The sequence below is a fragment of the Streptopelia decaocto genome (assembly GCF_964273445.1).
Source record: "Streptopelia decaocto genome assembly, chromosome: 8".
Taxonomy (NCBI): Eukaryota; Metazoa; Chordata; class Aves; order Columbiformes; family Columbidae; genus Streptopelia; species Streptopelia decaocto.
In genome coordinates this window covers 1,127,251-1,141,059 of record NC_138662.1, presented here as the reverse complement: position 1 = coordinate 1,141,059, position 13,809 = coordinate 1,127,251, and the positions used below count along the sequence as shown (strand labels likewise).

General features: G+C 40.8%; 1 protein-coding gene across 3 annotated transcripts in view; it reads left to right on the top strand.

The window, feature by feature from the left end:
* Window positions 1-13,809, top strand: part of IQSEC1 (IQ motif and Sec7 domain ArfGEF 1) — a 69,827-nt gene that overhangs the window by 48,857 nt on the left and 7,161 nt on the right. For all 3 annotated transcript variants that reach the window (XM_082060031.1, XM_082060032.1, XM_082060033.1), the window contains 4 exons: window positions 1,888-2,013; window positions 3,587-3,686; window positions 7,230-7,391; window positions 8,042-8,218. In XM_082060031.1, the coding sequence (XP_081916157.1) occupies window positions 1,888-2,013; window positions 3,587-3,686; window positions 7,230-7,391; window positions 8,042-8,218 (565 nt within the window). The remainder of the gene's footprint in view (window positions 1-1,887; window positions 2,014-3,586; window positions 3,687-7,229; window positions 7,392-8,041; window positions 8,219-13,809) is intronic.

Here is a 13,809-nt window from a genome sequence, read left to right as displayed (position 1 = left end):
ATTGCATTAACTCAGTGGCTGACAAAACGTAATCTACAACATCAGTGTATTCATCTCACAAAAGCTAAAGTCACTTTGCATCCTTTCTTCTAGTAAAGATACGTAAAAATGCTCAGGAAAGCAAATATCTTTTGCTTTGAGCTCCTCCTTGCTTTATCTTAAGTTCTTTCAAGGTTTTATTGTTTCACAAAGTAAAACTCTATCACAGAATCACAGAATCCCAGGATGTCAGGGATGGGAAGGGACATGGAAAGCTCATGCAGTGCAATCCCCCCATGGAGCAGGAACACCCAGATGAGGTTACACAGGAAGGTGTCCAGGCGGGTTGGAATGTCTGCACAGAAGGAGACTCCACAACCCCCCTGGGCAGCCTGGGCCAGGCTCTGCCACCCTCACCAGGAACAAGTTTCTTCTCATCTCTAAGTGGAACCTCCTGTGTTCCAGTTTGCACCCATTGCCCCTTGTCCTGTCACTGGTTGTCACCCAGAAGAGCCTGGCTCCATCCTCCTGACACTCCCCCTTTCCATCTTGATCCCCAGGAATGAGTCCCCCCTCAGTGTCCTCTTGTCCAGCTCCAGAGCCCCAGCTCCCTCAGCCTTTCCTCACACGGGAGATGCTCCACTCCCTTCAGCATCTTGGTGGCTGCACTGGACTCTCTCCAGCAGTTCCCTGTCCTGCTGGAACTGACGGGCCACAACTGGACACAAGATTCCAGGTGTGGTCTCCCCAGGGCAGAGCAGAGGGGCAGGAGAACCTCTCTGACCTACTGACCACCCCCTTCTAACCCACCCCAGGTACCATTGGCTTCCTGGCCACAAGGGCCCAGTGCTGGCTCATGGTCACCCTGCTGTCCCCAGGACCCTAAGGTCCCTTTCCCTTATGTTGCTCTCTAATAGGTCATTCCCCAACTTATACTGGAACCTGGGGTTGTTCCTGCCCAGATTCAAGACTCTACACTTGCCCTTGTTATATTTCATTAAATTTCTCTGTGCCCAGCTCTCCAGCCTGTCCAGGTCTCTAATGGCAGCACAGCTTCCAGTGTCAGCCACTCCTCCCAGCTTGGTGTCATCAGCAGACTTGCTGACAGTCACTCTGTTCCCTCATCCATATCATTGAATAATACCGGCCCCCGTACTGCCCCCTGAGGCACTGCACTGGATACAGGCCTCAACTGGACTCTGCCCCATTGACCACGACTCTCTGGCTTCTTTCCTTCTGCCAGTTCGCAGTCCAGCTCACTACCTGATCATCCAGACCACAGTCCCTCAGTTCAGCTGTGAGGATGCTGTGGGAGACTGTGTCAAATGCCTTACTCAAGTCAAGGTAGATCACGTCCACCGCTCTGCCATCATCCATCTTGTTATGTCCTCGTAAAAGTCAATGAGGTTGGTCAAGCACGACTTCCCCTTGGTGAAGCCATGTTGACTGCCCCTAATGACCCTCTTATCCCTGATATGCCTTGAGATGGCACCAAGGATAAGTTGTTCCATCAGTTTCCCAGGGATGGAGGTGAGGCTGACCGGTCTATAATTACCCGGGTCCTCCTTCTTGCCCTTTTTGAAGACTGGAGTGACATTTGCTTTCCTCCAGTCCTCAGGCACCTCTCCTGTTTCCCAAGACTTGGCAAAGATGATGGATCCCCAGTAAAACTTTCATTGGCGCCCAAGCTGGTAGAGAATATTTTCTAGCAGAATTTTGATGAAGTTTGAAAGTCAGGCAGGGTTGTGCCATATAAATATTTTCTTATTGTTGGTCCTTTGATGAAAAATTCTAATGGGCTTAGAGGTAAAAATATTTGAAGTATTGAAAAAAAGACTCTGGATATGAAAGATGCTCTTTCGTGGCTAAATATTGTTATATTCATCAAGAACTTTTGTATGATTATAGGTCCTCTCTCTACCCCACCGGAGGCTTGTTTGCTACTGTAGGCTGTTCGAAGTTCCAGATCCAAATAAACCTCAGAAGCTCGGATTGCACCAGCGAGAAATATTTTTATTTAATGATCTTCTTGTGGTAGGTACTTCCAGGTGGATAGTCTGCCTGTCTCTGTTTAAATCAGTGGCAACAGAGTGCAGGAGCATTCCTAAAAATAAATACCTATTGCCTGTTACTCTCTGTGCTTCAACAATCTCGGGATGATTTGGATTTAAATTTTCTTAGTTTTCTTTATTATATATAATTTGCTTTTAAACTGAAACCTTTCTTGATTTCTACACTCTAGTGTAAGAAAGTAGTTTGATGTAATAGCTTTTACTGTAAAGAGCAAAAAATACCTCCAGTTTACCCATTTTCCTAATGGATAAATGGAGACATTTTTTATTCTGGGAATAATGAATTCAAGTTACTTGTGGAAAAACAAAAATACCACTTTGTATTCTCCACATGTTATATGAACCAGACATGTTTATTAATTGAAGTAGAAATAAGATATGTTGAAATACATTTGACGGTTGACTTTAATTTAGTGCGCATTTGATTTGATCCAGTCTTTTGGAAACCAGACATACAAACCTGTTGCAATTACTTGGTTGATTTACTCTTAAAAATAGGAAAATTCATTGCATTCTATTTGGAATGTATTTGGTCATTACTTGACAACTAAGAACTAACCTAAATATTTCATGCTTTTTTTACAAAAAAGGCACGCTTTAGATGCACATTTTTATTGTATGTAATTTTTACGTATCTTCAGACCTTAAAACCAGGAAGCAAATTGAAAAAATTAATCTTTGTGATTGTGAGTATAAGCTCCTAGTCGTAAATGTGAACTCAGGTATAAAATGATGGAACATTGTCATCTTCCGGCTGCAAGTTTTTCTGTTATTTTTATTACTTACTCAGATCTCAGTGGTTTCATCAAACTGTTGGGGAGTAATACAGACCCAATTTGTCAGTTCTGGTAAAACCAAAGAACGGTTGCGTTCACAGTTGAGGAGAACATCCAAAGTGATGCGAAGCAGCAGGATGTTACTTCAATTGTAGCAAACAGGAAAGGTTTGCACAGCTGCGGAGCTTTGATTGAGAGCGATGCCTCAACTTGGCAGGTCCCACAGCACAGAAGAGCGAGGGCTGAGAATGACCATTGTGGGGAGGGCTCCGTGGGCACATCCTGCCAGCAGTCAGAGTGCAAGGAAAAAGGGGGAAGGAAAGTGCGGTAGCAGCTCAGTTTTTTAAAAAGGGACAGTTTTTAAACATATTTACATTTTGGTAGCATGTACACAATGAAACAACAGTAATAACAAAGTCAGTAAATAAGATTTCTCCGTCTGTACAGTAATTGTATTTTAGATTGATGCAGTTGTTTTATTTTCTTTCTGGAATGTCAAGAAGTAAAGCTCTGGAGAGTAGAGAACATAAAGGCTTTGTAGCTAGACAAAATATTGAACCTTCAACCTTGTTTCTTCAGTAGTAGTAGGTTAAATATATCAGTTGCTTAAAAAAAAATTACAAGTTCATCTTTTCTGGTAGATCGTAGCTTTCTTTGGCATAAAATGTTTCCTCGTGTGCTATTTCTTAAGAACCATAATTTTCTGCAAATACATATGGTAAAAGAGATATTTAACTTCATTTATTTGGTAACTTTCAGGTGACCAAGATTTTTCAAAAGAAGAAGAACTCAGTCACGTACAGTTTCCGACAGTCCTTCTCCCTCTATGGAATGCAAGTTCTTCTTTTTGAGAACCAGTGTAAGTCTTACCTCTCTTTCTAGATGACCATTTTATTTAGAAATAAAATGAAATAAGAACTTGTGTGAGTGAAAGGGATGGACAGAACTTCTTTCCAAATTGAGGAATAACTTAGCCCTCAAGTTTAAAACAAGATGGTTGAAACAGCAAGACTGCTGTTACTTTTTTGGTTGTAGTTCAAAGCCAAAGCGAGCCAAATGTGTTGTTTGTGAATGTTCTCAAAGAACAGAATGTTTGTAAAGAAACAAACATGCCTGGAAGGCAGGAGGGCTCTGCAGATGGATCTGGAGAGACTGGAAAAATGGGCTGATTCCAGTGGGCTGAAGTTCAACAAGGCCAAGTGCCGGGTCCTGCACTTTGGCCACAACAACCCCCTGCAGCGCTCCAGGCTGGGCACAGAGTGGCTGGAGAGCAGCCAGGCAGAAAGGGACCTGGGGGACTAATGGACAGGAAGCTCAACAGGAGCCACCAGTGTGCCCAGGTGGCCAAGAAGGCCAATGGTGTCCTGTCCTGGATCCAAACCAGCGTGGTCAGCAGGACAAGGGCAGTGACCCTTCCCCTGTGCTCTGCATTGGGGAGGCCACACCTGGAGTATTGTGTTCAGTTCTGGGCCCCTCAGGTCAGGAAAGAGATTGAAGTGCTGGAGCGGGTCCAGAGAAGAGCAACAAGACTGGGGAAGGGACTGGAACACAAGCCCTATGGGGAGAGGCTGAGGGAGCTGGGCTTGTTTAGTCTGGAGAAGAGGAGGCTTAGAGCTGAGCTCAGCACTCTCTAGAACTACCTGAAGGGCAGTTCTAGCCAGGTGGGGATTGGGCTCTTCTCCCAGGCATCAGCAATAGGACAAGGGGCCATGGGCTTCAACTCTGCCAGGGGAAATTTAGGCTGGAGATTAGAAAGCAATTCTGTGCAGAGAGAGTGGTCAGGATTGGAATGGCTGCCCAGGGAGGTGCTGGACTCACCGGCCCTGGAGGTTTTTAAACTGAGAGTGGACATGGCACTTAGTGCCATGATCTAGTCAATGGACTGGAGTTGGACCAAGGGTTGGACTGGATGATCTCTGAGGTCTTTTCCAACCCAGTCAATTCTGTGATTCTGTGATTCTGTTATCGCTGTCTCTCAGTTAGCTGAAACTGAATGTATGATAATAAATAATGACTCTTATAGTGATGTGTTAAATTCAAACCCCTATTTATTTTTCTGATTTATAAATAGCTTTGTGCCTAGGTAATGTATACTCGTTCAAATATAAATACAAAGCAGAGAGTCTGGGTTAAAGTTCGTATTTTCTCACACCTTTTGTTTGTGTCAGTTGTTATCTACATCAATCCAATATTCTTTTTATCTTTAATACTTGTCAAGTTTAGTCTTAGCAGACAACAACCTAACAAAATAATCTAGTTTGCTAATGCTCCTGCAGTTTTTAAGCCCAGAGACTGCATCAGAAATACCATAGGCGAGCACAGCTGGTTGTGTGGCACAGAGGGAGACAGTCTGGTTGACCTAACTTAATGGTTTGGCAACCAAACCTTGACCTTCAGGATAAATTGGTTACAAGTCAGTGTGACATTCAGTAGTTTCTGTGCTTTCCTGTTGTGGAAAGTTCTCAGTGTTTGCTTGTCCTTGAGAATGTGCTCCAATGCTCAGCTCGCTCACAAGCAGTCACTGCTACTGAGTCAAAGCATCTGGAGATTTCAAAAGGGAGGATTTTGCGGAGCTTACAGCAGCGATGTATCCTACAGATTATTTATATGCATACACGTTCATTCTCTCTCTCTCTTGTGCACACAGTATAAGATACAAAATTCATTTTTAGAGATGAAAGCCAAATATTTCTATTCTGGATTCTACTAAAATAGAAGAATATATAATTCCTCTGATGTCAAGTTAAATAAATTTTTAAATAATAAAAATCACATAAGCATGTTAAGTAGAAACACTATTCAAGTAGACATAAAAATATCTATAGAAGAACTAGGAGCAAAAGGTTGGATTTGTCCCAGTGAACTGGAGGCATTTTAACAGAGACACTTGAGCAGACCTAGTTGGGCTCCTGAGGTGAATTCACTGTGGTGAGCTGGTTGTATTTCTGATATCGGTGCCTGTCAGGTGGAACACAGTATTTTCCAATTGGGAAGGAGAAATATTCTTCCTCTCTGGTTTGTAAAATTCCTATTCTTGGTGTCCCCTGTCCCCAGCAAGCTCGGGGGGGATTTTGGGCAGAGCCATCACGCCATTCAGTACGTCTGTGTGCAGCAGCTGTCACAATCAGCTGCTTTCCAGTGAGTAACATTGAGTGTCACTAGAGCAGAAGCAACAAAAATATTGGTCTGACTGCTGGTGAGGTTGAACAAAATGTTCACATTGGTGATAGAAGAATTGACTTCTAACGACAGAAGTAAATTGCACTGAGGGATGGATGAGCTCCAAAAGGGAGAGTAATGTCATGTATCTCTAGTAAATAAAAAGACCATAAGGGAAGTATATTTTACATTTTCAGTCAAAATCTTGCAGTAGTTGGCAGCTTTTTCTATCTGAGAAAGGTAAATGGACTTGCTTCACTTTTGAGTTGCAACTGTGGTTTGGAAGTGAAGGTAGCCTTTGAAAACACATAGCACTGGCATTTATTTCTCACTGGTTTAAGTTTGTATGGTGTTGAAACCTAATGACTTTGAGGAGAAGACTGCGTTACATCATCTGCTCCTTGAGGGAACGGAGTTTTAGGACATGGGAGCACTGGAACTTCAGGTTGAATACTTAAGTAAATATTCGAGAGCTTTAGCAAACCAATAAGGTCAGGCAGTTGAGTAAAAGAAAATATGGTGAACTAGAATGGGTATTTTGAGGGGTTTTGACACCCCATTTCTATAGGTCCGTGCTTCAAGCGAAGGCTGATTCTGTTTTCTACAGCAGAAGGTATCTTCATTATAAGCTATCTTTCTGTAAATGAACCTTATTTTCTGAAGCAGGAGATATTCTTGACCAGCTGTTAAAATTTCCATTCTCAGATGTGCAGCTAGAAAAGAGGCCAAGACATTCTGCTGAAAAATCTGCCTTTTGTTGTGCAGATGCCCGTAATATGGGCCAAAGAGGAAAAAAAAAACACACCAAAGCCACCCATTTTAATTCCTCAGTGTATAATTTAACAGATAATTTTACCTTTTTTTTTTTTTAACAAAGAAAAAATGAAAGTAGGATGTCTAGGGAACACAACCTAATAGGAAATACTAGAAGCTGCACATGCTAGTGTGTTCGTCCTCCTGCAAACATTACATTAAATGTCTAAGGCAGTTTCTGGTACTTCAGATGTATTCAAGTAATCTTTACTCAGCAAAACTTTGATCACAGTTGAGTAAGGGGCAGGGGCATCTGCTCCATGACAAAATTCCATGCCTGCAGACTTTTATTTTGCTGAGTTTGTTTCCTATACGGGGAATATGGTGATATTAGTAAAAGGCCTTCAGTTGTGGGTGGGGGGTTTTGTTTTATAAAAAGAAAAGTAATTGGAATAACCAGAGCTTAGTTTTTCTTGACTCTTTCTTCTAGATTATCCCAATGGTATCCGGCTCACGTCAGCTGTTCCAGGAGCAGATATCAAAGTACTAATAAATTTCAATGCACCAAATCCTCAGGACAGGAAGAAGTTTACAGATGATTTGAGGGAATCCATTGCAGAGGTTCAAGAAATGGAAAAGCACAGAATAGAGTGTAAGTACAAAGGTACATATAGTAGAGCATTTTCAAGCTAATCACATCTTGAGGATGTGTATAACCTATTAGAACTTTTAAAAGTTCAAAATAATGTGAGCTTTTTTTCATGGCTTTGGTTCTAGAAAGAGATAAAAAACAGTGATGTCTGAAGGCCCAGCCAAGTTCATTGACTATTACTTACTGCAGTACAGCTGCAGTGGCAATTTAGCCTGGACAAACCACAAATAGCGATGGCCAAAGCAGAGATGGGTTTGTAATTTGTAGTATAAATTCCAGTAAGAATTTTAGGGATAATTTACATTACTCTGAAATTCTCGGCGATGGCTGTTCAAATAAGTTTCTTGTTCATTTCTGTGTTCATATTCCTGTATTCTCTCTATTAGGTCGCCATAGTACAAATTGATGTATTTTGCTGGAAGTTACGTCTAAACATAGAATGTTATCTTCTGTGTTTGCAAAAGAGGAATAGCCTTCCATCCTGTATATTGCAGTGTAAAGCTGTTAGTACAAGGTTGAAATTCCTTTCTGGCATTTAACAGTGTCAAAACAAACTCTTATCTATTATTCACAATAGGGGACCACATACAGAAATTGTGACGTTCCCATCTCAAGAAATACAAATTGCAAATGGCTTCTCTTTATTTCAGCCGAGCTAGAGAAGCAGAAGGGAGTGGTGCGTCCCAGCATGTCTCAGTGCTCCAGCTTGAAAAAGGATTCTGGCAACGGGACGCTGAGCCGCGCGTGCCTGGACGACAGCTACGCCAGCGGCGAGGGGCTGAAGCGCAGCGCGCTGAGCAGCTCCCTGCGGGACCTGTCGGAAGCAGGTAAGCGCAGACACGGCCCCGCTCGCCCTGGGCGGGCACAGCGAGGCGTGCTGAAACCACAGCCGTTCTAGACAGCTCCTCTTTGGTAGTTCGTGTTTAATTTCTGTTTGTTTTTTACCCTTGTTCTATGAAGCAACCACTATTTGAAAGCATTTAAAGCACTGTAGATTGCTATATATACTTTTAAAGGAGAGTGAAGACAGAGGAGAAATCGTAAGTGTTCTATGAAAAGAAGGTTGACTTGTGCTAGGTGTAACCCACTTAGTGTTCCTTTCTTTTTTTTCGTCCCCTTTGCTTCTTCCCCTTCATACATTAGGCTTAGAGAGAAAAGAAAAGAAACTGGTCTCTGTGTAATGACCGCTTTCTGTGTATTTTGTGCTCAAGCCTACCTGTGTTACCACATTGATGAATGAAATTGAGTGAAGCCCTGCTAAATTCTGCCTAGAGCTATGTCGTTCAGTGTGTCCCTGATGCTCTTTTATTGTTTTGTAACTCAAGATATAGTTCCCAGTTCTTGCAAAAGAGGTTGTTGTGAAATACTATTGCCAATTATAAGGAAGCCCTAGTAGAAAAGAATACTGATATCCCACAAAACCACTGATGTGCCTTAGAGATTTATTAACCAATTAATATTGCTAAAGACTGGAAAGGAGTGGTGGTGTGATTTTTTAGCCAAAGAAAAGCCAGGGGATGTTTGGTACATTTTTATTCTATGGTTTGCCTTGGTAATACACAACTGGCACACCCATATAGTACAGGCTACCACGGGTAGTAACCTTGTCGTTCAGTGTTAGATGGGATTCCGGTCATTTGCAAGAAGTCGTATCTGAACACCATGCCCACTATCCAGAAAGAACTTTTGGGGATAGTAGAAACTATTTTTTTTTATTATTATTATTTTTTTAGTTCATAGTCTGTGTTACATACTCCGATTTGTTCTTTTAATTGCAGTGGTGCTTTACAGTATAGTCATAATTTCAATACTGTGTATATCTTTGGTAGTAGACACTACATGTCTTTTTCCTTTTTTAACTAAAGAAGAGCTTTTTGCTATGCTGCAATAATAAAACTGATGTAAACTGGAATTATAGCCTGTGTTTTGTGGGTATATGTATGTGCATACAAATATGTAAAAGCGAGCTCTTTCAATTATTTTATTCTCTGTTTAGGCTTTCATACTCCATTCATAGGCCCATTTGCTTCATTAAAAAGACCTAGTGCCTTGATCCAAAATCAGGCTGAAGTTGAATATCGGTGCTTGTTTGGCTTCAATGGATTTTAGATCAAGGCCCTAGTCTTCCCCACTGTCATATCTCCGAGTTGAGGACACTTCCATCATCCTTTGTTGTTTTGTTTTTATTTCATGACAATGAGAACTAGCATATTGTCGAATATGTGAGTTCAGTGAGTATCTGTCCCCAGAAATGTGATTTCTCATTATTTTTTTTCATCCCATGGGAAATTTTCATCCCTGACTTTCAAACATTGCCATATATTTAATTTCATGTTATGGATTTTATGCAATAAACAAGTATTTCTAATCATGAAAACATTTCACATTTCAACAGGGCATGCCTACAGTTGGCATGCTTATTACTAAAAACAACTTTTGTCCATAATAAAAAGTAGAAATCACTCACGGACTGCAGGGTTTATCAATGAGTTTGTTAAACCCAACTAAACTTAATTTTAACTTTAACAAGTTGAGAATTATGGAGAGTTTCTGTTTGCTCTTGTGCAGTGCAACTGACCTGAGAAATTACATACCTGTTATTTGCTTTGTTATTCGGTGTCATTTTAATGAGATTGTACGTCTTTTTCTGCCTTTTCTCAGTGAATAGCTTGCATGCGAGGCTGCTTGTGTTTTAATATAGGACAGATGATCCATAGAAAGACAAATCTCTCTCTGTTAGCGAGACACTGCAGCTCTCCAAGAGTACGGAGTTAGGTTGCCTCAGTTCTTCTGTTTGTGGTTGAAACGGGATCAAAGTGAGGAGAAACAGGAGCAGCAGGACTGTGTGTGGCTGTGTGTCTTTCTGTAGGAAGAGCCATGATAGCAGTGGACGCTCAAAGAGTTCCTTTCTACATTTGAACAGAAATAAATCCAATAAACAGGAGAAAATTGCCTGGTTGCCTATTTATGCAGTAAGGCAGATAATTTTCCAATGAACATTGCGAAAACAAGTTGAAAATTTTAAAATGTTTATTCAGTGAGGGGGAAATCTGATTGAACAGCATTTTGGTTGCATGGGTATATGCCAAAACTATTTAAGAAAACGGTGTCTTACTCTCTACCAGATATCTCAGTAGTAAATGGTGCCTGTGGAAAGTGACTTTAAAGTTCTCTCTTGGAAAAGTATGATGACTCATAAGCTTCTTAGATCTGATTCTCCCCTGAATGATTCTGACTCCTGAGCTGTAAAGCCTAAAGAAAGGGAAGATTTCTCTGTCAGGAAACAAAGTTGGGAGTCGCTTTCTGACAGTTGTGCTTCCATGCATTTCCCACAATAGCTTAAATCGGAATTGCAAAAAGGATGTGCATGAGGCTCTCGTGGTTTAAAGATAGCGTTGTTTATTGTGGATTGACAGATACATAAAATTATTAGAAGACAGACAAATTTTAATGTAGTTAAGCTGAGTTTTACCGGGTCAGATAGAATTCTGGACATTTCACCACTTACTCCGTATACAATGATGTGATAAGTAGGTTTACAGAAAGGTGTGCAGTGGGTTGTGGCCATTCTTGGGTGGGCAGAAGGATTTGGTGGCTGAAGCAGAGCATGGGGACCAGACTGGGTGTGTTTCCGATTCTGGATCTCTCAGATTTCTTGATGGATTTTAGGCTTAGTCTGCAATCCAGTGACCTGGAGTTGCTGGGGGACCCAGCGTTTTCACACTGAGTTTAGGGTGAGCACCTGTGGAGATCCCGCTTTATTCCCCCCCCTCTTTAGCCTGTAAAGTGGAAGTAATATTTACACACTGCACTGGTTTAAAAATCGTAGTTTTATGGGTTTCCCCAGTAATACACAAGTGGCATGCCCGTGTAATATTGCAATCCACACAGAAGTGCAGGATGGTATAATGGTTACCATGTAAGTTGTGCTTGTCTCGTAATCCCCTAAGCTATCTCAAAACAATCACAGACCAGTAGAGACCTTTGGAAAAAAAAAGGCCGAAACAAAACCATACAGTAGTTCCGGAATTAAAATAATGCTATTTGTATATTGCATATAATCTCAGTCGTCACCTTTAACTTTTTAAATGCTTCTACGTTCCAAAAAAAGCTGCTTTTATTTTTTCCTTCACAATTTCATCGTGTTTTTTTTTTTTTTTTTTTAATTTCCTATATCCCAAAATGTGATGAAAAAGACTGTGGAACTTCTCAGCATTGTAATCACCTTAAAAAGACCCTGAGTTCATGCAATTACAGCCTCCCTTAATCTGCTGAATCCATCTGTGCTGGGATGGGCAGTCCCTGGGCTCTCTCTGATGCAGGCAGGGTAGCAACAGTAATGGGTATGATAGAATTTCCTGCTTTTTAAAAATAAACCAGATTTGTATGAATCTTTTGTGACAGGCGTATGTTAATATCAAACTGTTTTACGAGTATGTTGTACCAAGACACCCCACACTGTAAGTAAATGCCGTTGTATCAACAACTTTTCTGTCTTATGGAAAAGACAGAGCTTTCCAGTTTTGCCCCCAAAACCAACATGAAAATAGGAAGGTTACACAGAGTCTTTTCACCCTGGAAAGTGGTGTCTCTAAAGTAACAATTAGAGCATATTTAGATAATTTTGAGCAAGTCAGGTTGGGTAAGAGCTGTAAGCTCAGTAACCAGACGGTTACAGATTCTGCTGCTGTTGGGAGTATCAGTTTTGCAGCCTTTGGAGGCCATTATAACATGTAAGAGCTGCTACATTAGTTTGCTTTAGTGAAACCTCTATTTAGTGCTATTTACAAACTTTTTCCCCCAGACATACAAAGGCAGCTCGTAATCCAGAGTTTAGATATCAGTGTAACTCACTGGCATAGAGCAGGGTTTCAAGAAATAGAGGGTAGCAGTGAGACGTATTTACACTTAATGTAATGATCTGCACAGCTGTGAGATCAGTTTCTACAAGGTAGAGTGGATTTTTATGAATGAAACTCTGTATTTTCTTTTGGAATATTTAAGTTTGTAAAAAATATTTTGGCCATTTACTATTTCTACTATAAATTTGGAATATTCTTAGTCCTATATGATGCATGTACATCTATGGGACATATTTTAGTTATGTAAGTATAAGATGATTTCTGACAAAGAATATTGCTATCTAACATCAGTGAATTGTTGGAATGAATCAGAAAAGATAACTGAAATTTAATTTTATAAAAATAAATTAAAAACCACTCTTACATCCTTAAAAATTCCAAGTAAATTAGAGTAGATTGAGCAAAACTGGTCTTCAGATTTGATAAATACCACTGTGGTTTATATCACAGCCATTAATTATTATGTGAGTACTGAGCTGTGCTTACATACAGTTCTGGTCGAGAGTCACCATTTGGATGCTCTAGGGAAACCTTTTTGAGAGAGGAGAGCAGAGACCAGTGTCACAAAACGCACCCTGGCAGGTTTCCTTAACAGCTTTCATGTCGTGCCGTAGGCCAATACAGAATCGGGTTCCATTTGTTTTTAAGAAACTAAACTAAGCGCTCTTAATTGTGATAGTGCCTATCGCAGGGAAATTAGAGGCATTTTAAGTAGGACTTTGTGTTTGGTCTTGGCTTTGCTAGTACTAATTTGCCCTGAAGTTATTCTAAGCAAAAATCTGTCTCTCCCATAAATCCTGTGTATGTACCATGTTCATAGTTACTTTATTAAAGATTTTGCCGTATGCAAAAGGCATTAGATTTTCCTGTTTTCCCTCATTTTTGGCCACATGTAATGACTTGTGGCAACTGTCAGCCTTATTTGTGATATTGACTGCTAAGTTAAGAGATGGCAATCTTCCTTTGTGTTCTTGTATTGGCAAGCAAGAGTTGTGTGTTAATCAGTACTAATCCCGTTAGCAAAGCAGAAATATATCAAAGCCTGACCAGCAGTAAAAATAAGAGATTATCAAAACCAGTTTTTCTTGGGGGGTTCATAAGACAGTACAGTCATGGTTTTGATGAGGCCAAAACTGCAGCAAGAGATGAACCGCCAAACTTTTGATGAAGAGCCTTTCTAGGGGAATTGTTCAAAATTGCAACAAATTTAACAAGCTGAACAAAACACCGTGACCACAAACACCTTCCCCTCAATTTAATGTTGACATAGAGCGTTTTGTACTGGACAGTAACTCTCGGTGATAAAGGCAGAGCAAGAAATTTTCCAGTAATCTAACCAGAACTGTAGCTCTTAAGAGAAACTTGGGTTGCAGGGCAGCATCCCATGGCCAACCAGGTCACAGTTCTGCTTATGGATCCCGTAGGTGGTATTTTTAGATGACACCAATCTCATAAGATTTAGGGATAGTCTAAATTGGTGTATGAGAAGATATGTCAAGAAGTAAGGGTGAAGCTCCCAGCAATCACTGTTGTGATCCCACTTACCAACCGGTCCC